Source organism: Lytechinus pictus, chromosome 13 (assembly GCF_037042905.1).
Source record: "Lytechinus pictus isolate F3 Inbred chromosome 13, Lp3.0, whole genome shotgun sequence".
Taxonomy (NCBI): Eukaryota; Metazoa; Echinodermata; class Echinoidea; order Temnopleuroida; family Toxopneustidae; genus Lytechinus; species Lytechinus pictus.
In genome coordinates this window covers 23,266,141-23,293,065 of record NC_087257.1, presented here as the reverse complement: position 1 = coordinate 23,293,065, position 26,925 = coordinate 23,266,141, and the positions used below count along the sequence as shown (strand labels likewise).

At 35.0% G+C, this 26,925-nt stretch overlaps 1 protein-coding gene across 2 annotated transcripts; it reads left to right on the top strand.

Moving 5' to 3' along the window:
* Positions 1-274: 274 nt before the first annotated feature.
* Positions 275-26,498, top strand: LOC129275259 (F-box/LRR-repeat protein 4-like). Of its 2 annotated transcripts, none has more exons than XM_064108737.1 (16): positions 275-359; positions 4,146-4,407; positions 7,405-7,492; positions 8,538-8,682; positions 10,373-10,465; positions 10,801-11,029; positions 11,449-11,589; positions 12,546-12,655; positions 13,695-13,804; positions 14,614-14,743; positions 15,394-15,486; positions 16,153-16,260; positions 16,831-16,917; positions 18,119-18,223; positions 19,352-19,477; positions 25,756-26,498. In XM_064108737.1, exons 2-16 carry the CDS (start codon positions 4,192-4,194, stop codon positions 25,760-25,762), a joined length of 1,788 nt encoding a protein of 595 aa, XP_063964807.1. In that variant the 5' UTR covers positions 275-359; positions 4,146-4,191; the 3' UTR covers positions 25,763-26,498. The 2 variants fall into 2 exon arrangements, with proteins under 2 accessions (XP_063964807.1, XP_063964806.1); XM_064108736.1 differs by lacking the exon at positions 25,756-26,498 and adding an exon at positions 22,398-22,600.
* Positions 26,499-26,925: the final 427 nt, after the last annotated feature.

Genomic DNA, 26,925 nt, shown 5'->3' with positions numbered 1-26,925 from the left:
GATTCGAACCCACGAACTTCTGTTTGAAAGACGAGAGTCAGAACCACTAGATTACGACATGTTATTTGCTCTAGCAGGAATTGGGTCTAAATTAAAAGAAGGGGTCTCCCTTCCCTTCCCTTCCTTTTTTTTTTTGCTTTGCCTTTGAGACTCCATAGCATATTTTTATTGTCGCTAGCGCAATCTTATCCTTATTAGTCACTTATAATAACCACGAACAACACGCGTTTCAAAGTAGTTTTATTTTTCATCAACAAATGTGCAACAAACGACATGTTTAATGGTCGCCAGGTGAGCGCTCAAGTTAATCCATCCAAGCTCAAGTCTCGAGATTTGTGGATTTTGGGAGGCCATTCAAGGTAATCCTCTACGAACAATATATTAAATGAATTTCAGACTAACAGATTGATTTACACTGTTTTTGCTAGCCCCAATTTTACTACTGAATTTGAGGTAGACTTAGAATTTTTACTAGATCTAACACCGAGCGGCAGTGCAGTGACGCCGGGTGCAGAGCCAGTGGCCAGTGCCATGCCAGTGTCAGTGAGTGTGATCTTGTTGTTTGCTGTCTGTTGGCGGCTGCCCGACCCGCTCTCTTATCGATCGGCCCCGGCTGAGTCGAGGGGACTGCAAGTGGCCGGAGTAATGGAAAAGGAAGAAAGAATGTGAAAAAATGAAAAGTAAAGGGAGAAGCGAGGAATGAAATAAAAACAAAGGAAAGAAAGAAAGAATAAAACTCAATAAAACTAAGTAAAAGAAAGAAAAATGAAGGGAAGAACTCAAGTCAAGAACTAGAACAAAGTAGAAGGAATAAAATTAATGAAGGAAAGAAAGGGAGGATGAAAGAAAACATGAAGTCAAGGACTAGGACTGAGTAGGAGAGAAGGAAAAAACTATTGTCTAAGAAATGAAGGAAAGAAAAAAGTATAAAGAGCAAATTAATTTTTTTTTTTCGGGGGCTCCATTTTAATTTTTTTTTCAAATTTCGGGGGGCTCAATTTCTACCATTCAGGAGCTACTTTTTATATTTTGAGGGCTCTTTTTGAATGCTACTTTTTTGTATTTTGAGGAATACCTGTTCACTTATTAATGAATTATTACTTTTTGTTTAATATTGTATGATTTTTTAAGTTATTTTTTTCATGCTTAGAATCTTTGGTGTGTGTGTGTGGGTGTGACTGTGAGTTGGACTTGGATATAAATGAATTCAATATCTAATTTCTACTCCGTCTATTCCAGTACAATACCCTGTACTCAGCCATGTACATGTAATAAAGGCCCACATACCCTAAGTTACTTTTCGTGAAGTTCTTTGAAAACGCAGATCTCCATGAAAATTGCATTTCTCTATGGTGGAGTCTAAATTTGGTGAGAATGTATTCATTAAGAACTTAAATATACATGACAATGAAGAAATCATCAAACTTTATTGGCAGTTTTGAATAATATACCTGAAATGTAAACTCTGTCTGAAACAGAAAATCACCATCATTGAGGCCTTTACTGAGCGAATTGTCCCCCAGAGCTCTGGCAGAGAGACAGAGCTCAGACTGGCTAGCTAATACAAGCGCCAATGCGTGCGCCTGCCGCCGGCCTTGTAAAATAGATGGAGTTTTGTTTGATGATTTATTGTCTGATATTTACCACATCGCCGAGAAAAATAAAACAAATGATTTTTAAGTTATGAATAATTAATAAGGTAAGTTATTTTGATGTTAATAGGCCGTTTTGAAAAGCAAAGCCGAATGACAACTCACCAATGATAGGTTTCTAGACTCTGGGATTTATTTCCTGTGTAATTGGAATTATTTTATCACAGAATTGTGATATCTGTAGGGGAAACATGTGCATTAGAAATTGCACATGGTGGTAGTCATAATGGACCCCTATACATGCAACTGTTTCCCGACCGTTGCGATGTTTTTTTTTCCATACCTGGTACCATGTGTGTGGAAATACGTGGTACAGAAAAAAAGACGCAACTTCGGAATTTGAATCTGCGCTCCTCGCTATTTTCAAGGCTTATTCATGATTTCGAGTGTGGATTTTAGATGATTTTTAAATGGTAAGCGGAGCTCGAGCATATGGCGCTAGTGGGTCGTTGAGTTGTTATCACTCGGCAATAATTTCGGGGGCGACATTCAGATTTTATGTCGCCCCCTAAAGCATGATTTTGGGTGATTTCGAGGGCGACTTTAGGCATTTCCGGGGCGAATTCGCCCGCCGCCCCCGTGTATTTTTTTCACTGAAGAGCAAGTACCGGTACCGTAGTTCAAGTAAAGAAAAAAAATATAAGAAAAAGAAAGGAATCTTGGGGAGATGAAAGAAAGAATAAAAGAAATAAATCACTAAGAAGGAATGAGGAAAACAAAGTTTCTTGAACCATTGAAGAAAAAAAAGAAGATAGGAATGAAAGAAAATAAAGAAAGATAGAAAAGAATGAAGAATGATTAGAATATTAAAAGGAAAAGAAACAAGGGAAAGAACGGAAAGGGAGAAGAAAGTTCCTGAATGAAAAAACAAAGGAAAAGTACAGAATGAAATAAAAACAAAGGAAAGAAAGAAACAATATGAGAAAGAAAAACAAGAAAGAAGGAAAGAAAAAGGAAGAGGGTATGAAAGGAAAAGAAAGGAAGGAGGAAAGAAAGAGAATAAAGAATGAAGGAAAGAGAGAAAGAACAAATGAAAAGATAGGAGAGGGGGAGGAGGAAGGAATGAAAATTTGAAGGTGAAAAATTGTCAAACTTTAAAACAAAAGGAATCATTGCGGCACACATGCACCTTTCTTCCCACTACAAGTCTGCACCATTCAAACTTCAAAGCAAGACTCAAAACAAAGGATGAAACATCTAGTTATGAAAGCTCAATAACTTGCTCCTCCGATCACATCACCAAATCAGTAACTTGAGAATCCATAGAATTAGTAACCATTTTACGATTTTGTGATTACTGGTATTTTTTTGGGAAAAGTATTTTTTTTAAACATGCGTGTGTTTTTTCTCTCTTCTATAATTTTGATTGTAAAATATGGGAAACATTATTCATTTTGCTGTGAGAAGTTTGCTCGCCCAATTCATTCAAATAGTTTTTGTCTATACTTCAAAACACTTGCCCGACAAAATTTATTTCAAGGACATCCACCAAGTGGTTTGGATCAGGGCGTCTCATAAATCTTCCAGGACATCTTCTAGAGGAAATGGGTGTCCAAAAGACGCCCAGACGCCCATGTGGATAAACCCTTGGTCTGGCTTGAAAAGACATAATTTATACTGTGATGCCGACATTCGACATCTGAGTTTAAAGTGTTTTTTCTTTCAATCTTACACTATTAGGAATTTGGTCTATTTGATATGAATTTTCATTTTCATTTTAATGGGGGGGGGGCACTTCATGATGCTTTGTAAACAGTAAATTGAATTCCTATACTCCAAAATTGTATTGAATTGTACTACTAAATTGCCCATAGTGAATAAATATAGAGAAGTAGGCCCTAGGATTTTCCTTCACAATAAATTAAAACAGGATGTGCTTTAATTTGGTGTGTCAACTTTTAAGGACAATCTGATATTTCCTTTTTTAAAAGGTCTTGTTACCACCAGGCTTGGTTACCACCTCTCATTCTAATTTGGGATATCAGGTCGCATGGATACTCTTGATACTGTAAATGATCTTTCCCTCCAAAGCTTTAAACTTGAGAGATTCTATGTAATGTGCATGTATCAAATCTAAACAGATATTCAGACCCCCCCCCCCCCTTCCCCTGGAAAAGAGATGTATTTTGTTTTTCTTATGATTAGTTTTCGGTTTTTGAATCGATGTTAGGTTCATACCATTTTGAAACACATCAAATGTGAGGACATTTTGATATTTTAAAAATCTGAACGGGGTGATATTTTGTGGTGGAAAACCAGTATGGGATATATTTTGTTAAGAACATAACATTGAGCTGTATGTTTTAACTAAATTTCAAGTTTTTTCAAACAAAATAACAATTTGTGACATGGTAGAAATACCATTGGCTACTGTCTTTATGATCTTCACAGTGTATATAAATAAGATTGCTGTAATTTCAGAATGCCAATTCCAATTTCAAAATTTCTGATTTTAATTTCAATTTTTCAATTTTTTTTTCTTTGGTTTTGCAGGATACCATATTAACACATCTGCCAGACCCACGTTCCCACTCTCTACATGGGCTGCAGCCCGACCTGTATGAAAAAGATCACCCTGTCCCCTTCTACCATGTCTTCCTGCTCCTCGGCCCAGCTTAGCCAGTTTGCCAAAGAGGTCATACACTTCAGCTCGCAGTATGGAGGCGACGGATCCATGGCGTACGTTGCCGCTAACCTGGCAGGATCACCGGACGTCTTTCCGAACTATGGGGATTTCACTCAAGCTTGTGTTTTCGTAAGTGGAACTCTTAGAGATTTTTCTAATTTTCTGTTAATGTGGATGTGGCATTATTGTTGGGGAAATGAAGTGAAGGATGGGGGATGTATCACAAATCTTAAAACTGATTCATTCAAAACACTGTTTCCTACTTGTAGCTTCAGTATATGGATGAATAGTTAGCAGTGTAGCTACCTACATCTTCCTGTACATGTATGTGTAGTTTGACATGCAAAGCAGCAAACCCTTTTGTTTGTGGGCCCTGACTATGACTTGTGTATTGGAGGCCTTTATGAAACTCTTCATAAATACAAATATTTACCATTCAAGCCATTCAGATTAATCTGTTTGAAGTATAGCAAACTTGTTTACACTAGTTTGAATCATCATAATCAATTCTTTTCCAAATCTTATTTTTTTTTTTTTTTAAATATTAAGTTCTCCAAAATTTTGGGATGAGATCAGCTCCCCCTCCCACCCCACTGTATATGGTCATGAGCAGAAATTCAAATCGCATTCACTTTGAAACAAGGATCAAGTTGATTCATTGAGAGTTGCCTCCACAAATTTGTCCTAACAGGAAACTGCTATCCTCATATTTTCTGTTTTCCGCCCACCCAGTTTACATTTGCCAAACCCTTGATGGATATGATATACAGTTTCAGTGTGTGGGAGGAAGGAAGCTGTTTGTATTGAAATCATGCAAACAAGTGATTTATGGGTTTCCTGCTTTTAATTACTATCAGAGCTATATAATAAGACCATAATTTGAATTTGATCCCTCTTTGGCATATAATTGAATATGAATACAAACATACATGTTAATGACAAATTGAGGAAAAACGGCTTGCATGATACACATGTACAGTTTGGGCAATAAATTATTACCATATACCGGGTACTGTATGGGAGCTTTAGTAATGGTCTAATAATTATATGTCAAACTGTACATTGTACGTATGTACTCTAATTGAGAAAGGCTGTTTTGGCAAGTTCAGTTCAATTCATTTATTTCCAATTAAAAATCACAATATAAAAGTTCATAAAAATACATAATTGAGCAAATGTATGTATTCATGTACATGTATTACAAAAGTCTTCCACATAAAATATATATGTACGGTATACAATAAGTTAACATTTTAAAGAACAGAGGAAATAGGGAAATTATAAAAACCCCAAAATAGAGTTTGTCTAGATAACCTCCCCTAAAGGAATTAGACAAAATATAATTAACAAAGTAAGATATAAGAATCTAGGAAAAGAATGATGTTTGGCTTCATAAAGGATTGGAAGGGACCACATAAAATATTACTGAATCACTTAATTATCTTATTGAAGAGATACATTTATATTCAGAAATGCAGGAATTTAGTAGTAAGTTTTATAGGTTTTGAAGCATTCATTTGCAAAATCAGACATATAGAATTGGTAATTGCTAAACAAAAACACAAAGAAAACATGCACTATAGAAAATGGTCCCCTATTGAGAATTTATTTTAATTATCCATAATTATATTTTGATGAAACAATCCAAACCACCAGGGACTAATTTTTTAGCTTTTGCATCAGGTCTGTTTGTTTGTTGTTTTTTTTTTTTTTGGTAATTGTTACAGTGATTCCTATTTAATTATTGTTCTTTTAATGTTATACAATTATGTAATTCATGTATGATTGTTTTTTTTGTAATGTTACGAAAAAATCTTGAAAATCAATAAAATTTGGAAGAAAAAAAAAGAAAAAAAAGAGTAAGATATAAGAAACTTATTTGCCCACAATAAAACACAAGATCAAACAATAAAGGGGAACAAACAAAAAAACAAAAACAAACCAAACAAACCCTACACAAAGGTAAAAGGTGGAAAATAAATCTACACAAGTTGAAGATTGATTAAATGCTGCCTTATACTTATTTTGAATGCATTATAATTCTTTATTGATGTTATATTACTTGGCAGGTCATTCCAAACTGTTGGTGCTTTATGACTGAATGAAAATAACAGATAGGATTTTTCGACTGCCCATAAATGATATTTATTTTTATTCCTTGTATTATAGTTATGTACTGACATATTTAATGAAAGCATATTATTAAGTAAACAAGGTAAAAACCCAATTTTATGTTCGAAACATAAAATCAAGATGCAATATCTATTCAACTGATAAATGTCAAGAATTTTGAGTGATCTGAACAGAGGTCTACTATGGGCATAATATGAATTCAAAGAACATATTCTAACAGCTTTCTTTTGTAATAAGAAAAGGGACTTCAACTTAGATTTGTAAGTGATAAAAATGAATGCAATAGGTCCATGTAAGTGAATATACATATGAGCACAATATACATACAATACATGCACACAATTTCTAGAACCCCCCCTCCCCTGCTTCTCCAAAAGTTACTAAAATTTTGAAAAAAAGTTTTCAGTTGATATCAGTCACTTTAGATCTGCTAACCTAACATGAATGTCTTTATGTGGGACTTTTATTTCACTAATTCTGGCCAAGCAAATTGCAACGCCATTCTTGTTGACTTGAAAAATACATTTTATGCTCGGGGGGGGGGGGGGGGGGGGCACTTAGCACAATTTATGATAGCTATGTGCCGCAGTTGTGACCCAGAGCGTCACATTCACTAATTTAGAAAGCTAATGTAAATTCCTATTTTTCCCCATTTTCGGAGACCCTCAAATTTGTGGTTCCAGAGCATTGCATTTTTAGGAATCATTGATCCAAGACCCACGTTTTAAGACCAAGATTTAGTTCCAAAGCCCCCTATGTCGACTTTGTGGCACATAGGTATCATGTGATGATTCGAGTACCTACCCCCCCCCCCCCCCGGATTTTATGCCAATGGATTATTCAAAAACAAGTTATTGAATCATTTATGTTTTAACTTATTTATGAAATCCTACATGCAAGATGGAGTCAATGAACTTTGGCTTTACCCACACTTGTCAATACTTGTGCCTTCTGTATGTATCTCATTGATTTCTATTTTTTATTTTGATACAGCGTACATATGGGACATGGTGGGAAAGGTCGCCATCTTCAGAGGAGAAGTTTGGTAAGACGGGTGACTTCAAAGGCAACGACTTCATAGGTAAGCCCTCTCTCATCGATTCCTTCCTTGTAAACGTGACATGAATACTAGTAAAATTTGGTTGTACGATAACACTGAATCATTAATTTACTACATTCATATCTTTTTCTGAGTGATAATGTAATTGGATGACCAGCTTTTTAAAAGTTACATGCAGGATCGGTGCTTAGAATCTGTACATAGATAGGTTGCTTGTATGTATACTTGTGCTTTTTATGACGCCTGGCAAAATATTTTATTATCCATTGAGGAGGTTAATTGAAAAATACAACCATGCACTATGACCTTAATTTTTTATGGAGCTCATATAAAAGGTATAAAGTCATACCCTACATGTATCTTACAGTACAAGTACTGCATACATGAATATTACTTCACTTCAACAAGACTAAGCTGCATTTTTTAAATGAAATTGTATGAAGTAGCACATACACGTACAAGTGCATACAGTGGTCAAATGCATGTTGTTTTTATGTGAACACACAATGTATCATGTTTCCATATCCATGTAAAATCACTTTTTTTCCTTTTCTGAACTTCTGTTTTCAAATCATTAGCATATAAAGCCATATTTTAGAGTTGATGATATTTTACAGTCATAAAAGTCTGTCATACAACATGATTTTAGATTTGACAGCACTGAGTAAGCCTTAACTGGGATATGTGCTGATCCTATTTCTTTTTAATAGATCTTACATGTAGTATCAAGCAGATCTTTCACAGTTTGCACTCTGCAGTAAACTATAAAACCTGTTTTTCTCTTCATTTTTGATCTTTCCCTGAAAGTAGTTATACGAATCATAATTGATCAATATTTTTGCAACTTAGGATATGTTTTAAGGTAAAACAGAGTAAGCAAAGTAAAAACAAAATGAACAGCCTTTTGTGGGATCTTGGCAGTCACTCTAAATAGTCTAAATCTCTGTCATTAATTTTTATACAAAAAGTTCTGGATCACAGGTCAGTGATTATCTTTATCAATAGACTCAAATAATATTTTAGAATATATAATAGAATATTTGATTTTCAATCCTGTCCATTCCAGACCTTTACTATGAAGAGAAAGTTCTTCCTACTGCAATCAACATCTATGAAACATATCATCCGGGATCGGTTATTCAGATATGTGGTGCTGAAATTGAAGGGCCTTCAGACAGTGGGACTCCATTTTCACTTAGTAATCATGCAAGGTACTGTTGAAAATGAATAGTATTTGTGGTAATGGTTTGATGTACATGTAATTATGATGATGATGATGAGGTTGATGAAAATTATGTTGATGATGATGATGATGATGATGATGACGATCAGGGATGATGATGATGATGATGAGGTTGATGAAAATGATGTTGATGATGATGATGATCAGAGATGATGATGATGATCAGGGATGATGATGATGATTTTGATGGAAATGATGTTGATGATGATGATGGTGGTGGTGGTGGTGGTGGTGATGATGATGATGAAGATGAAGATTGATGATGATGATTGTGGTGGTGATGATGGTGGTGATGATGATGATGATGGTGGTGGTGATGATGATGATGAAGATGAAGATTGATGATGATGATTGTGGTGGTGATGATGGTGGTGATGATGATGATGATGGTGGTGGTGGTGATGATGATGATGAAGATGAAGATTGATGATGATGATTGTGGTGGTGATGATGGTGGTGATGATGATGATGGTGGTGGTGGTGATGATGATGAAGATGAAGATTGATGATGATGATTGTGGTGGTGATGGTGGTGGTGATGATGATGATGGTGGTGGTCCTGGTGGTGGTGGTGGTGATGATGATGATGATTATTATTGTTAAAGGGCTGTTTGTAAGTTGAACTCATGACTGGTGACCTGTCTTGTGCTATATCATCATATTCTCATCATCTCAAGATAAAATCTGATCTTTGTAGCATACATTTATTGTTGTTAGGAAGCATTTGAATGCAAAGTTCCTCTTTTTTCATTAAAAAAAATAGGGGTAGAAGAAATTCACTCCCATTAATTTAAAACATGACAAACTTTGGGTATCTAGTTTAACACAAGAATGAGTCACACTCACCAGCATGTATTAAGTCTTATGTACATACATGTACAGCTTTATTGTGTGGCCCCAAGGTGTTACCTGTACAAAGCCTATGGGAGGTCATTAATAGCCAACCATGTAAACAAATGCTTTTGTTGATCTAAAGAGACAAAGGAAGTGCAGACAATGAGATACCAGTCAGAGTTATTCTCCTCTATGACATGACACAGGAAGTGATAACTTGAAAGAAACAGGAAGGAATATCAATATATTCACCTCAGTAGTTGCCTAACTTGCCTTGTCCATTATTTTACTTCTAACATGTACATGTTCATAGGACTATAACCATGAACATTTGTCAAACTTAGAATCTATATTAAATCTTATTGCATTATGGACAAGAACAATACATAATTTCAATTTCATTAATCGTACAAACTTTCATTTGAGATTTTATGACAGTTAAGGAGTTTTATTTGCTATCCGTTTCAAATTTCCTTGGCATTTTTTTCAATTATTGAATTAGTTTTAGCTCTTAGCAAGTCAGTTTACACTACTTATAAAGCAGTTGATCAGCAATCGATTGCAGATTTGCAATTTATTGCAAGATATATATGATTGATTTGGGAACCCCAAAAGATTTACAATTGATTGCAAGTTTTGTGCAATGCACCATTAGTAATATTTTTTGCCCTGTTCAGGGTTGACAAATTGATTTTTTGATAAAAATAAGGCAATATCCCTTTTCTTTTGTAAAAGAATAACTCGTAAGAAAATACTGGTAAGCATTTTGCTTTGAACTTGTATTAATGAAAAGCCCATGAAACCATTCTCTCTTTCCTTTACAGGTGGCATGTGTTATGGTCTGGCGAAGCACATGATAAACATTTCCAGCCTCAGATGTTTTCCCCTCCCATCAAAAACATCAGTGCAAAAACAAAGTAAGCATCCCTCATTTTGAAACGTAATGCTTTATGATTTATCTGATTAAATTTTTTTTTTAGCTTTTACTAGTTTGTCTGCTTTTAACACTTTAACAGGGAAGTTTTACCATGTATGCAAATGACGTTTCGCCATGTTTTTTATTGTTATATTTTTTCACTAGAATTTGCCGGCACCATTGTTATGCTCACGAGAATCCTCAATCAATTTTATTCTAATCAATAATAGAAAAAATAACACTTGCATTTGTGAATTTTGGCTTCAAATTGAATTTACATTGGATTTGCACGATTTTGGTTATCCCCCAAAATTCTCTCTTTTTATCACCTCTCAGTCTGATCCGACTAGTCTTTGACCACCGCAGCAGTGATTACTACACGGAACTAGACAGCGTGGAGCTAATCGGCATGACGTCGCTTCAAGACGAAGGAACGGATCTGGATGATGTGTACCTCCATCGTCTTCAGGAGCTTTCCTTGAAGGAGGAGAGGTCCAAGGGTTCTTATGAGTATCCCGTCCAAGCCTTGCCCGCCATGGACAATGGCTGCTTTGATATGCTGCCAGTAAGTCCCCCCTCCCCAAAAAAAATATATATGAAAGATCTGTGACAGTTAAATGTCGTGTTTAGCTGCTCTCTGTCACCAGGTGATATAATTTTTTTAAACTTTATAGTTTTTATAAATATGTATCATGTTCCCCATGTTCATATTCATTATTCCATGTTTGCAGCATGATTAAAGACAAACAAAAATTGTGGTCAAGACAGCATAATCATTGTGGGCCATCAAATTCTAATATTTAAGAAGAATATTATGAAAATTGATTTTTTTTTTAATAAAAAAGGAAAGGAGTTATAGGATCACATTTTATATCTTCATATTACATGTATTATTTAATATATTCACTTACAGAGTCATATGTAAGCTTTGTTTAATGCATTGTGAAACACCTACATATTCTGTTGTTATTGCTTTTAATATAGGGTGAACTAATCCAGCTGATATTTCAATACCTAAGTCTCGATGACCTGTGTGTTGCAGCAACAACGTGTACTCTGTTTAGGAAACATTGTTACGACCAGCTGCTGTACGTAGAACTCAACCTACAATCTTATTGGATGATGGTAATTATTTTGTGAAGTCTGAGGAGAGTTATGTTAAAAGACAAGGAGTGGGAAGAGGAGGAGAAAGATATTGATGGTGATTGGTATGAAGATGATGGTGGTGATGATGGTGATGATGATGGTGATGATGATGATGATGATGATGATGGTGATAATGATGGTGATGATGATGGTGATGATGATGATGATGATGGTGGTGGTGGTGGTGGTGATGATGGTGATGATGATGATGATAATGATGATGATGATAATGATGATGATGGTGGTGGTGTTGGTGATGATGATGATGATGATGATGGTGATGGTGATGGTGATGGTGATCATGATCATGATCATGGTGATGATGATGATGATGGTGATGATGATGGTGGTGATGGTGATGATGATAATGATGATGATGGTGGTGGTGTTGGTGATGATGATGATGATGATGATGATGGTGATGGTGATCATGATCATGGTGATGATGATGATGATGGTGATGATGATGATGGTGATGATGATAATGATGATGATGGTGGTGGTGTTGGTGATGATGATGATGATGATGATGATGGTGATGGTGATGGTGATCATGATCATGATGATGATGATGATGATGATGATGATGATGGTGGTGATGGTGATGATGATGTTGATATTGATGATGATGATCATGATGATCATGATGATGATCATCATCATGATGATGGTGATGATCATGATCATGATGATCATGATGGTGATGATGATGGTGGTGATGGTGATGATGATGTTCATTTTGATGATGATGATGATGGTGGTGGTGATAAAGGTGATGATGGAAGATAATCGTAATGGTGATAATTGTGATGATGAGGATAAAGATAACAATGGTGATATATTGATGTTAAATTCAAAACATATAGCAACATAGGATGCCACCCGTATTGTATTTTAATAATATCTTTACCATTTATCACCTTCCTAATCGCAAGGTATCTGGGGACTCGTTATATGGTTTAACAGAAAGATGTAGTCAGCTACAGATGTTGGATTTATCATGGTGTGGAGACTGGGATAAAATCACATCCAAAGATTTCAATAGGTGAGTTCTTCAATGCTCTGGAGCCCGTAACACAAAGCTTAGCAATGATCGTAGAACAAATTTTTACGATTGATTGCATTGACTACGATGTACAATCTATCATAAAAATCAAGCGTACGATCAATTGTTATGCTTTGTGTTATAGAGTCCTGTTTGCTATTGCTGTTTGTTTTTTTCACCCAGCATTGTCATAAATGCTCCCCAGAGAGTGGAGAATGTGCATGCATTGTGTGCGGCCAAGATTGAATCTGACCAAGGGATAATAATAGTGCATATGAGCACCTTGAGAGGTCAGGAAGTGTGTTGTACAAATATATACTATTTTTCATTGCCAACTTGAATTTAAGCTCTTGATATAAAACTCTCTGTGTAAAGATATATGTCAGGCATTTATTCATATCAGTGTAGATGACATAAATTTATAACTATAAAGGAAATGTCTGGTTTCTCCAGCTTCTTATTGCAATAGGAGGTTGCTATGTTTTATGAAGTTGTGTATAAAGTTAAACATTTTATGCAACTTGCAGAAAGATGTAGAGTCTGCAACTTGAAGTGATATTATAAAGTTGGGGCAACATTATACCATGTCTTCATTTAGGGTGTTCTATATTATCATGTGGGGGCATCGTGGTCTAGTGGTTAAGACTCTCATCTTTCAATCTGAAGGACATGGGTTCAATTCCAAGCCATGGTGTATTTTCCTTCAGCAAGAAATTTACCCACATTGTGCTGCACTCAACCCAGGTTAGGTAAATGGGTTCCGGCAGGAAGTAATTCCTCAAAAAGCTGTGTGCACCAGAATCGGTACACTAGCTTAGCCGGGGTAATATAGGAGCGCCTGAAGCACTTAGCAAGGAGGATATGTGCCCTATACAAATCCTATATTATTATTATTTAGTAAAGTCTTGAGGGTTTTTTTTTTTTCATTTAGTCCTTTGAGTAAATTAGCATCTTTACATGCCTGCTCATCTACAGCAGGGATTTCTTAAAATAAACAGTAATATGTTTTTTTTTTTGTGATCTATTTCTTTACTTGTAGTTTTCTATTTTCATGTGGAAGTGAACTCAAGTCACTAAGGCTGAAGGCATGTCGGTTTGTGACCGCAGACTCTCTTGAAGCCATTGCATCTGTGTGTACCAAGCTCAAAGGTAATAATATTTTTTTAAGTTTTTGTCACAAATTAAAAAAATTGTTGAGGTGCTTTGTAAGATACCCTAATAAATCCCATCAATTGTTTTTCACATGCAGAATTTCATAGCAGCTTTCACAACACAATGAGAGATATTTTACAATGAGTTATAGACATCATAAGTGGGATGGAGCTCATTGTGCACAGCCTCGCGCATAATCTTGAGGCTATAAAGGAAAAGTATTCCATGACACCTTTAGCAGTGTTTGGGGCCATACCACATGTAAAGTACTCCATGTATGCACACGCACACGCAATAGAAAAAGTATGGAACCTTGTGCGCCCTTGACCTTTTGGAGTTCTTTTTTTTGGGGGGGGGGTGGTCAAAGAGCACGTTGTAGCTCTGTCCACCTATTGATATCAATATGCTCACCCCACCCATTTTGGATTAGTAACTTTTTTTGCCCATTCATTCTTGATTTAAAAAAAAATCATTCCCAATGGTTCTTGGTTGCAAATCCAATATCTGGAGTAACAAAACCATTACTTGCTTAATGAAATAAGAAAACCTGACTAAAAAGAACCAACTCCTGCAATAAATTAAAATATTTACAGTGCATATTTTCTTCTCTAGATTAGCTAGAGACATTACGTTTGTTCAGTTGACCCCTGCTGACAGGGTGATCATTGGAATCTTTATACCAGTTTATGTCTGAGTTATTTCTCACTGATTTTTTCTTGTTTTAGTGAGAGAAGTGGGCGAGACAAAATATCACTAATGACATGTATGCTTGAACTCTATATTGTTTCTTATTTATTTGTTTGTAGAACTGAATCTTTCATCCTGCCGCAGTCTAACACCTAACAGCTATGGGTGTTTGCACTCACTCAAGAATCTAGAAAGACTCAACTTGTATCGGGCCAAAATCACTGAGACAGAAATGATCCAGATCTTCAGGTATCATATTTTGATTAGATTTAGGCTGTGTTTTTTATGAAATGCTTGTAGGGACATATTTACTGAAAATTCTTTGAAATTTGATTTTCCCTATGAGAGAGACCATGGTGTCTACTTTTAATAATTTTAAGCATTAAACCCAAATACAAACCTGACAAACTCAGTGACTGGAGTATATAGGAGTTAGTGTATGGTTTAGCAGTCTGTCTGTCTGTCTGTTAACATTATGCATTGACATCATTGCGTCACCATCTTTAGAGGCTGAAGCCATTGTCTTGCATGTGATGGTGATCTGCAACGGCTGCATCTTTGACATTTCTGTTTCATAATACTTCCTCAGTTTCCAGCCAGTGCTTATGGGATACTGTACACAAATCGGTCACACACAAATTAGTTGTGGAGCAGGCATTTCATAGTGATTCCCTGATTTCCCCATTGCTTTTTGTTTGCAAACAACAAAGTATTTAAGATATAAAGATGTTGAGTAGGATTTTTGCATAATTCAGTGGCTAAAAGTAGCTCTGAATTATTGCTAAGATCCTCATAATGTATTGTACTAGTATGTATAACTAGGATATGCTATTTTTCTTTGATGTCAGCCACTTTATATTACATGTTATTTTGATTTTCTTTTTTTATTTGCTCCATAGCCACACCCCTCACATGAGACATCTCAACTTAGGAGGTATACGGTTCATTGTCACCTTGGACAACGTCATGCAACAACTAGCAAAGACATGTCCGTAAGTTACTTTTGACTCTCTCCACCCAGGAAAAGTTAATTGCCACTTTGTCTAGTGCATGTTTCGGTCCGTCCCTTTCCGCCCATTTCCAGTCTGTCACAAACTAGTCTGGCGCTTCATAAATCCCAGCCATGGTGTAATTTCCTTCAGCAAGAAATTTATCCACATTGTTCTGCACTCAACCCAGGTGAGGTGAATGGGTATTCGATAGGATTAATTCCTTGAATGCATGAGCACTGAAAGGCAGCTCGAGCTAAAGCCGGGGTAATAATGATAACATCGCGCCTCGGAATATAATATTTCCAGATAGATGGCGCTTTATAAATGCCTATTATTATTATTATAAAGAAGTTTGTAAATTCTTCTCAACTTAACACACAACTTCATGCACATTTGTGAACTCTTAATGAATGACAAATCAGATTCTCTGTCATTCTCCCTTTTTTCATTTCCATCATCGGCTAAAGTTGAAGTATGATCTTTCCAAAATGTAAGTCTTAGGAAGCATTCAAATGCAAAATTAATTATTAATTAATTTAAAGGTGGATATTACAGCATTCAATTTTTGTTGATTGTCTTATGTACATGCATTTTCTCTTGATTAATGTAAGCTCTCATCATTGATGTTTATGACTTTATTCTTTCTTCCTTCTCTGTTCATTGTAGGCATTTGGAAAGTCTAGATTTATGGAGAGCTAAAACATTGTCTTTCGTTGGATTGGGTCACATTGCAGCTGGCTGCCCCAATCTTTTAGAACTTGATGTTGGATGGTGGTAAGTTTCACATCATTTCATTAAATGTATCATTCACAATTGTGACAATTCACCTCAAAATCATAAGTCACCAGTGATGGTTCTCTTTATAGAGCCAAAATAGATGTTTAATGAGCTTCAATATTAAATTTTAACAGTCGACTCTTCTGGAAAAAGGATCTATTCTTCTGCCTTCTGACAAAATATGAAGTTATCAAATTCAACCAGAGTAAAGATATCTACATTTTTCTTTGAATTGTCGTTTTAATGCATGAGAGTTTTGATGGGTTTAGTACAGTTAACATGCATCGTGCATGATGAGAGGAACATAAATCCCCAAATCCCATTTTTCCATACATTTTTAAACTCTACTTCAATTGTTTTCCAATGAATGATTTAAAATAGTGAAAAGGTTTATAAATAAGCAATTTCAACAATTTATACGGTCTGAATTTTTATATTTTATTTATATATCTTTTAAAAGATGCTAACTCCTCGGTTTTAATTCCAATTTTCATTCAGATGTTATCAAAACATGTATATTTAACTGTCATTTGACATCTGTCAGTTTATGTTATTGTTTTTCTTTAGCTCTGATCTAAGTGTAAATACAACATGGCTGAGGAAGCTTGTATGCAACTGTCCCAAGCTCAAAAAGCTCTTCTTAACTTCTATACGGTAAGTTGTAGTCATAGAAGTGATGATCATTTTTGTTGAATAGTGTTATGCAAGTTTTATTTGGTTTCTGTTACCTTTAGGCCTGTGACCTGTATTTAGTAATGAGCTATGGCTATCTGGTGACATGTTCATTTTACTTAAAGGAGAATGAAACCCTTGAAACCAGCTGAATCCATATCAAAGAGAAAAATCAAAGAAACATATTGTTGAAAGTTTGAAGAAGATTGAATGAATAATAAGAAAGTTATGAGCATTTGAATATTGAGATCACTAATGCCATGTAGATCCTCCCATTGGCAATGCGACCAAGATCTGTGATGTCACACACGTACAACTCCCTCATTGCTTTAGTACTTATTTCACTTATATTCTCACTTTTATAGAATCTATCACAAGGTGAGGTGTTCTCTTTATGAGAGGACAAGTACAGAGGTTTCACAACATTATATCATTGATGAATTGTTTGTCATATGATTAGAAAGAGCAAAAAGAGATGTTTTGGGGTATATTTTCAGTGTCCAAAAGGGGAGAGTTGTTCATCTGTGATATCATAGATCTTGGTTGCGTTGCCAATGGGAGGATCTCCATAGCATTAGTGATCTCGACATTCAAATGCTCATTACTCTTCTATTGCTAGTCCTATTTTACTCAAACTTTTGTTGATCTTATTCTTTGATTTTTCTGCTTTCACAAAAGCTAACTTGCTCCAAGAGTTTCATTCTCCTTTAAAGGTCTTCCTAATTCGTATGTTTATATTGAAGGGCTTCAATTTTTAATCATATAAGAAACAGATGTTTTAGGATTTTAAAAATGAATTCTTGAGATTCAGATTTTACAGTGGTGCTAGAAAGTTAGTAAACCTCACCACAAACACACTCCTTCATGCTGAGTGTTGAACGTAGACAACAACACTACAATGTCTGGCGAGCCCAGAGAAATAAACTGTTGAATGTAACATCTTATCACCTGACTTCACAATTTATTATCTTTAACATGGCATAACTTGAACACTTTAAAATATGTTCATTTTTTGGTGGTGGGGTTCACTAATTTTTTTGCACCACTGTAGGTGCTGTTTCTCAAAATTAATGGTGCTTAATATGAATATGGCTATTTCTGGCCATCACCATGGTAATGGTTTAATTGGCATGCAGTCTTGTTTTCTCAATGTTCTATTTGATTTGATTAACTCTATTCTCAGGAGTATAGCTGACTGTGACCTTCATTCTATAGCATCTAATTTTCCAGATCTAGAACAGTTGGATCTACTAGGTGCCCAGCGTGTAAGCCAGCAAGGTATAACAAGGTAAATTAGGACTTTATATTATTCCAAGAAATTGAATAATTTAGAAGCAGTAACTTTACTGTACTTTTCCTTGTGCCTCCTTTCGATTCTAATATTCCCACTTTATTTGAGGATGATGATGATGATGGTGATGATGATAATAATGTTGATGATGATGATGATGGATGATGATGATGGAGGTGGTGGTGATGATGATGATGATGATGATGATGATGAAGTTGATGGTGATGATAATGATGATGAGGATGATGGATGGTGGTGGTGGTGATGATGATGATGATGATGATGATGAGGATGATGATGATGATGAAGTTGATGGTGGAGATAGTGATGATGACGATGATGATGATGATGGCATTCTATTTGATAAACGGTATAAAGTCCCATGTGGGAGGATGATGACACAAAAGGCCGAATTACAGTGACCATTGACCTTTGTGTCAAGGGTCATGATGACAACAACAGACCGAAGCGAATTTTGTCTGACTCCCACCATTAAGGACCAATTCCTCATAATCTTCTTTATTCTTATTTCTATGTTTATCCAATTGTATATTGATATGTTGATATTGATGATGATGATGATGGTGATGGTGATGATGATGATGATGATGATGATGATGATGATGATGATGATGATGATGATGATGATGGCATTCTATTTCATAAACGGGATTAAAGTTCCATGTGGGAGGATGATGACACAAAAGGCCGAATTACAGTGACCATTGACCTTTGTGTCAAGGGTCACGATGACAACAACAGACCGAAGCGAATTTGTCTGACTCCCACCATTAAGGACCAAATTCCTCATAATCTTCTTTTTATTTTTATGTTTGTCCAAGGTGTAAATTGATTGAGGGAATTGGCTGTAAATGCTTTGCAAAAGATTGTGACAATGATCATTTTGTCGATGATGATGATGATGATGATAATGATTATTTATTGCAACACTGACAATTAAACAATTCAAGTGTTATGATGATGATGATGATATGAGTATTTTTTTAATGATAGAGGAATAATGTCTTACAGATATGATAGACTTAGACCATGATCGATATTGTTCAAAAGGGGAAGCGTTATTGTTATTTTCATCATTTCTTTGATTTTCCTCTGTTTTTGCAGGGTATTGGATAAATGTTCTAAGTTAATCTTTCTTGATGTGTCTTTCTGCCAACAACTCACCTTAGATGTGGTCTCACAGCTCAGAGAACAGTACCATCATATAAACATCAAGAAAAGCTTCACCATGTAAGACCCTCTAGTAGTTACCACCTATTTATATTCATGTCAGGTTTATTTCTGATGTACAATTTAGAAATATGAGAAAACATTTTGGATCATGTCAAGTGTAGTCATGCAAGAATCTCTTGTACCACCTTTTCATATTCATGTCGGGTGGAGTTCTGATGTTCAATCCAGAACTAAAAAGATGGTTTTGTACTGAGTTTTTACATTTTGTTGGCTTGAAAGCTTCACGATGTAAGAACCTTTAGCACCACCTATTCATATTCATGTCGGATGTAGTTTTGATGTGCAATCCAGAGCAAAAAGAAAGGTTTTGTACCAAGTTTTTTGTCTTAATTAGGGGGTTAAAGCTTCACAAAGTTAAAACCTCTACCACCACCCATTTATGTTAGGTTTAGTTCTAATGTATATACAATCATATGGTTTTGTACTGTGTCTTATCTTTAACCAGAAATGTATCATAAAAGAAAGAGCTTCGCCATGCAGAACCATCTATTCACATTTATGTTGGGTTTAGTCCTGATGTAATGTCCAGAGCTAAAAAGATGTACCATCATATGTTTTTATACTGGATATGATGTATCGGGTAGTGTCGTGGTACCAGATTTAACACATCAGTTAAATCTACAGAGAACAGTATCAGACAAACATCACAAAAATATTCACCACAGAAGACCCTCCAGCACCACTTATTAAAGGTCAAGTCCAACCCCCCAAAAATGTTGATTTGAATAAATAGAGAAAAACCAAACTAGCAAAATGCTGAAAATTTCATCAAAATCCGATGTAAAATAAGAAAGTTATGACATTTTAAAGTTTAGCTTATTTTTCACAAAACAGCGATATGCACAACTCAAATGAGACAGTCGATGATGTCCCTCACTCACTATTTCTTTTGTTTTTTTATTGTTTGAATTATGCAATATTTCATTTTTTATAGATTTGAAAATGACGACCAACTTGACTGAATCATATAGTATTAAATAATGCTCATTCCACATGTTTCGGGAGGAATTAATCATTGTTTCACTTGACACTGAGGAGAAAAATAGAACATTCCCTACTTCAAATAATAAAATACAAAAGAAATAGTGAGTGGATGACGTCATCAGTCTCCTCATTTGCATATCCACTAGGATGTGCATATAACTGTTTTGTGAAATTAAGCAACACTTTGAAATGTCATAACTTTCTTATTTTACATCCGATTTTGATGAAATTTTCAGCGTTATGCTTATTGACTTTTTCTCTTTTTATTCAAATCAACTTTTTGTTGGGGTAGACTTGTCCTTTGATATTTATGTTGGGTTTGGATCTGATTGACAATCCAGAGTTGAGTTTCTGTCTTGTGGGACTTGAACCTGTGATGTATCAAATAGAGTATATGTGGGTATGGTTTAACATTTCTGTTGGGTCAATTAAAGAAAAAGGAAAATGATGGGATTTAATTAGTCAACGTTTTCTTAAAATTTATTCTTGCTGTTTCTAGCATATCTGCTCTGAGAGCTAAAATCAATTTCACAAAAGATGACAAAAATTTTGCAGGGTTTGATTGGTGTTTCGCTTCTTGAAATTGGTTTTGGCTGTTTGTGAACTACTCCTTGGTGTAATGTTGGGATTTGGCAAATTTTATGAATTAATTGTATGCAAGGTGAGAGAAGAGGATGGGAATGTGGTTTGCGAAAGCCAATTTAGTATTTCTAGAATTGAGTCTGGAAACTTTAACTAGAATAATAATAATAATATATAAAATATACAAAGTGCTTTATATGAAAGTTTCAAAGCGGTGAGGCAGTAGAGAGACTCGACGTTTCGGGCAGGTTGACTGTCGGACAGGTTGACATTCCTGAAGACGGACAGTCAACCTGCCCGAAACGTCAAGTCTCTCTACTGCCTCTGCTCATCATCTCTACTCACCGACTCAAGCTAGCACCTCCTTATCCATCCTACTACTCAAGCTGTTTCAACTTATCAATCTCTTCTGGTTTACAGTCCTTTTCAGGACTACAATACATTCAAGAAAGATTACTCTACTCTCAAATTTCCACTTTCTCGCCTATCCATTTCTTTTTCTTCTTCTATCCACTGTTTCTATAATACTCCACATGGTGTACCGTAAACCACATCAGCAATTATATTTAAACTCAGTGGAAGAAAAACACAATCTCTTCCAGGAAATGCATATGGTCAATGAAGCATATCATTATCAATGCCATAAATTTGAATAGTCTGTGGTCTACGTTTAAACTACCTTTTTGAATTCCATGCCAATGAATATACCATTGATGCAATAATGTATTTTCATTGCGATTTTCTGCAGGTTTATGAATCTAAATCTTTCTAATCTGCCTTTGTAAGTACTACATGTACATGCATTATATCGACCATTATATCAGCTTTTAATTTATCAATGGTTTGTATATATTCATTTTCAGATCAACTTCTCTGTTTATCCCATGAAACCTGATTAAAAGTAACAAGATCATGTAATGATAGGATAAAAAAATACTATGAAGCCCTGCCAAAGAAAGACATAGGGGTCAAAGGTGAATCACCTTAAAATGTCAAAAATAGCCCTTGTAGTTTAAAAAAGAGCCTCCATAAATTTATATTGGATTCAATACTATTTATCATAAACAGATGCAGGCAAAATAGCCCTTGCTCAGATTTTTTTTGGGAAAAGTATACTGCAATACAATGAGGGAAATGATAGGGAATACCCTTACACTGACAGCAACACAAAAGAGGACAGAGTACAGAATACTGTAGATTTTCCAGACTCATTAAAGTAGAAATATTAGTGGAGCTATCTGGTCTAATATGATGTTATCTTCTCCCAAAGTATCTTATCCTCTTCCTGATTCACTTAAATAAAAAAATATTCATAGTGGAGCTATATGGTCTGATTTGATATTGCTTTTAGTTCCCGCCCCAGCGCCACCACTCGAGCAATCAGTTATCACATCCCCGACGGCATGAGAAACGTTTGCCACAGACCATCTCTGGTTGTGAACATCCAATAGCAATTTGCCAACGAAGCAGTCAGGAGCGAGAAATGAGTGTCTTAGTACAGCTGTGAGGGAGTGCTATCTCTAGAAACTAGTTGATATGTCCCCCTCGTTGCAGGTATTTTAGCATTTTCTGAAGGTATAATGCTAATGCTTTCCAGTTCTGCATGTTGAATTTTGGTTATTCCATACAGTAAGAACACAAGGCTGTTCTTTTAAAGGTATTTTCAGCCACTTTAAGTTGTTATTTCATAATGACTATTAAAAAGTTTCCCAGTTCTGCATGTTGAATTTTGGTTATTCCAACCACAAAGGAGGTTACATTAAAACAATAGGAGTAAATACTGGCATAAGGCTAACATCCATTTTGTTTTAAATGTATTTTAGCCATTTGAAGTTGTCATTTCATAAGTTTCTTAATTTTGCATGTTGAATTCTGGTCATTCCGTTAAGTTAGGAGATTTCATAAAATAGGAGAGGATACTGGCATTGAGGCTATCATCCATGTTTGTTTTGAAGGTATTTTCAGCAACTTATAGTTGGTATTTCACAATAGCTTCCAAGATTAACATGTTGAATTTGGTTGTTCCATATAATTAGGATGACATTAGGATTAGATACTGACGTAAGGCTAACAATTAAAGGTATTTCAGCCACTTTAAGTTATTATTTCATAAGTTTCTCAGTTCAGCATGTTGAATTTTGGTCATTCCGTAAAGTAAGGAAATTTCATGAAATAGGATTGAATACTTGAATAACGCTAGCATCCACATTTTAAAGATATTTTCAGCTAATTTTAGTTGTTAGTTCACAGTGCTGCCCATGCTCTGCATGTTAAATTTTAGTAATTCCATAATGTAAGGAGATTTCATAATTTTTTTGTTATTCTGTTAAGGGAGGTTTATGCAGCGATTGCAGTAATCTTTGCACAAAGATGGTTCAATTTCTACATTATTTGCTGATAATGCTTGCGTCAAGGTTGTTGTTCTGTTCTCTGAATGCACTTTCGTTATTTCACAATGATTTCCAAGCCTCGCATTTTTCATTTTGATTCAATTGAAGTAACACAATGATTGATGTTATTGAATTAAGACAGTAACTCTTTTATTAATCTCTCATGAGGTTAGCGTCGCACGATGTTTTTAAAAGGGTATTTTCAGCCGCTTTTAGGTTTTTTTCACCATGCTCTCCATGGTCTCTGTACAGAAATATGTAGAGGTTTGGATTGAGCATTAGCAGTAAGGAGCTTACTCAACATGATATGTAATTAATGTGCGTAGAAAGTAATATTTCTATTTTCTACTCATTAGAGATTTAACATTAATTTTGCTGTTACATAATTTGGAGCCAAAGGTATTTTATCTTTAGGGGGGTTCTTTTTATTTGGCAACCAGTCAATTTGACTATTTCGCCGTCTTTTTAGCTGTCTAATTCTGCAGTCTGAGTTTTGGTCACAAAGACGGTAATTCTTTTTTAACCTTCACTTCCTAAAAATAAGAAGGATTTAAATAATGTCTTTGTGATGATGTAGGCCTTTCAAATGTTATTTTAAATCTGCAAATGATAGCCATGCAGTAAAGCAATGAATTCACCCCTAATGTACATAAAGTAAAGTATGAACCTAACAGCTTTCAACTTATTTCTTCAAGGACATTCAATTAATAGGGCTCCTAACGTGCATTGACTTTATTGCATGTATTTGCATATTGCATTAACTAATATGCTTGTATTGCATGTGTTTTAATAACCCATTCATTTTCAGGTGTATAACAGACAAAACACGATAAGGTCTTATAGTACATTGCCATTTTGATTTTCCATTGGATATGCCCTATTATCATTTGTTCAATTTATGAAGTATTCAATCATAAAGTTCTGTCCGTAATATTGGACTTTAACACATTTTCCGCAGACAAACTCTTGGAGTGAGTAAACGGTCAGATGTATAAAGTTGAGACGTGCAAGTGAATCAAAATTAACACATTGCAATCTGCAAAGCAATGTGTATTTAAAGTAGTATTTCAGTTACAGGTAATATTGTCGGGGGCATGATCATGTTTATTGTGGTGGAGGGATTTGCCACTTTGAGGACCCCATTTTCCAGACACTGAATTTCTTTCTATAGAGAAATACTAATTTCCGCTCTGCAGTCACTCATAAGCCACTCAGCCTTGCAATGAATATCCCCATTACAAAACTTCAGCAGGAAGGCAGTACTCACATGCCCTTTTCCCCTTGTAATAATAACAAATGCACTATATCTATAACAACTTCATTATCTGTCAATCAAACATACAAGTAATGAGTTGAGTAGCATTAATTGTTGTCGTAATTAATATTATAACAAATTTTATGAAAGAGGCCACTGGTCTTGCCTTTGTAATGTGTTCAAGCTAGCTAGCTTGTCGATAGCCTCCATAGCACCCAAACTGCTTGTGATGGTGGTGCATCTGTCATGTATGTACCGGTGATCCAGCAGAAAGCGAAGGGATCAACTGCAGCCAAAGAATAAAGATAAAGCACTGTGCCATATTGCCATATGTATATTAACATGCAGTTCCCAAGACATTGGCCCATATTCTGAAGTCAGGTTTAACTTGGACCATGGTCTAACTCTGCGCTTAAATTATTGGAAGCCAAAAGTGTCAAAATGTTTATTAAGTTGTATGTTTCTCATGTTTACTGCACTCTTTCCTGATTCATCGATGGTGAAGACAATCATCTTTTTATACTTCCTAGACAATTATGAATGATTTGAGAGCCAAATGAGCTGAAATATGATATCTCTACTGTTAGTGATTTATGTAACAATTGGCTCTCCATACTTAAACCACAACTTTAAACCTGAGTTTAAGTTAAACCCGACTTCAGAATACAGGCCACTGTGTTTAGACCCCTACTTTGAAGATTTGGAGGCACACCCCATCAAAATATAATTTGAGTGCCCCCCCCCCCTCCCACAGGTCTTCCATGAAATTACACTATAGAGCGTTCCTACAAGCAGATATGTTGGGAGGACAAACAATAAAAACCTGTACATCAATCCATGATAAATCATCATATTTATTGTCTAATGGAAAGGTTTTCCATTGTAACACCCTCTACTGTAATATCATCTGAAAACACTCTATACATTTAGTTATAAGCTGACTTCTGTAGGGATATTACAATATTGAGTGCACTTATAAAGCGAAATGATTAGTGGTGTAGCTAGATTACTCAAGATAGATGGCTGTTATATCTAAAACACTCATTTTATTATTTTTTCCACAGAATGTGAATGGCATGAAGCACGATGAATGTTGCATCACTTTGGGTTGGATAATAAAGGGAGTTTGACATCAATTAGCTGCAGACGAAAGTAGATGGAAATTGGACTAACTAGTCTAAGACTGGTTGAACCATTTGGGTTCTTGTCTGCATACCGAACGTTGCTGCATTCCCTGTAAAGGGGAAGTTCACCCTGATAATAATTTTGTTATAATAAAAACAGAAAAATAAAACAAAATATTGGGAAACATCTGATGAAAATTCCATCAATGAATAAGAAATTTATGAATATTTACATTTTTCATAGTTAGTAACATCATATGCAAGCAGCTATTGCACATATCATGTAAGGTAATATAAATTCCATAAATTCATATTTTTTAGGGGAACTTGATGAAAAAAATATTTTATTATTGAAGGTGATATGAAATGTTGTGTCTGGTATATCTACAGTACAAACGAACTCACTTTCAGTTTTTTGAGAAAATGGCGTTTTGGGAATTTATATCACACAACATAGGGAGGAGCTGCTTGTCTATGATGTTACAAAGTCAAAACTTAAGAGAATTTATAACTCTGTTCTTAGACAGATTTTCATCAAGGTGAACTTCCCCAGTAAGTGTTTGTTGCATTGTGATATGACTGGTAATATATTTCATTTTGTAGTTTCAACTGCCCAAATTATCTATTTAAACTACTAAATATAGAGAAAGAAATAGTGTAGATGATATATTATATATTGATATAAAACAAACAAAATACGATAAAGGCAGGGAATGAAATGAATTTATTGAAATGTCGATAAAAGTAATTAAGTGCCCCTGTAACAATTTATTAATTTTAAGTATTCATTTTTATGTATGTGTCAGATAGTTTTACATCCAGTAAAATGTATTTAATATTTTAAGATGAAGAGTATACTTTTTGATATAAATGCATGTTGTATTGATTTGAGGGGAATTAATATATTATTGCTGTAAAACACACACAAATTTATTATTTTTAGAATAATTCTAAAATATACTGAACAAGTAAATAGTTTGATGTGGTATTTTAAACATATTTGTATTAATGTATTTAAAATAATGCAATACTAAAATTGCATATCAAGTATTATTTTATGATGAGTATTTGAAGTTGTATTGATTTGAGGGGAATTAATTTATTATAGCT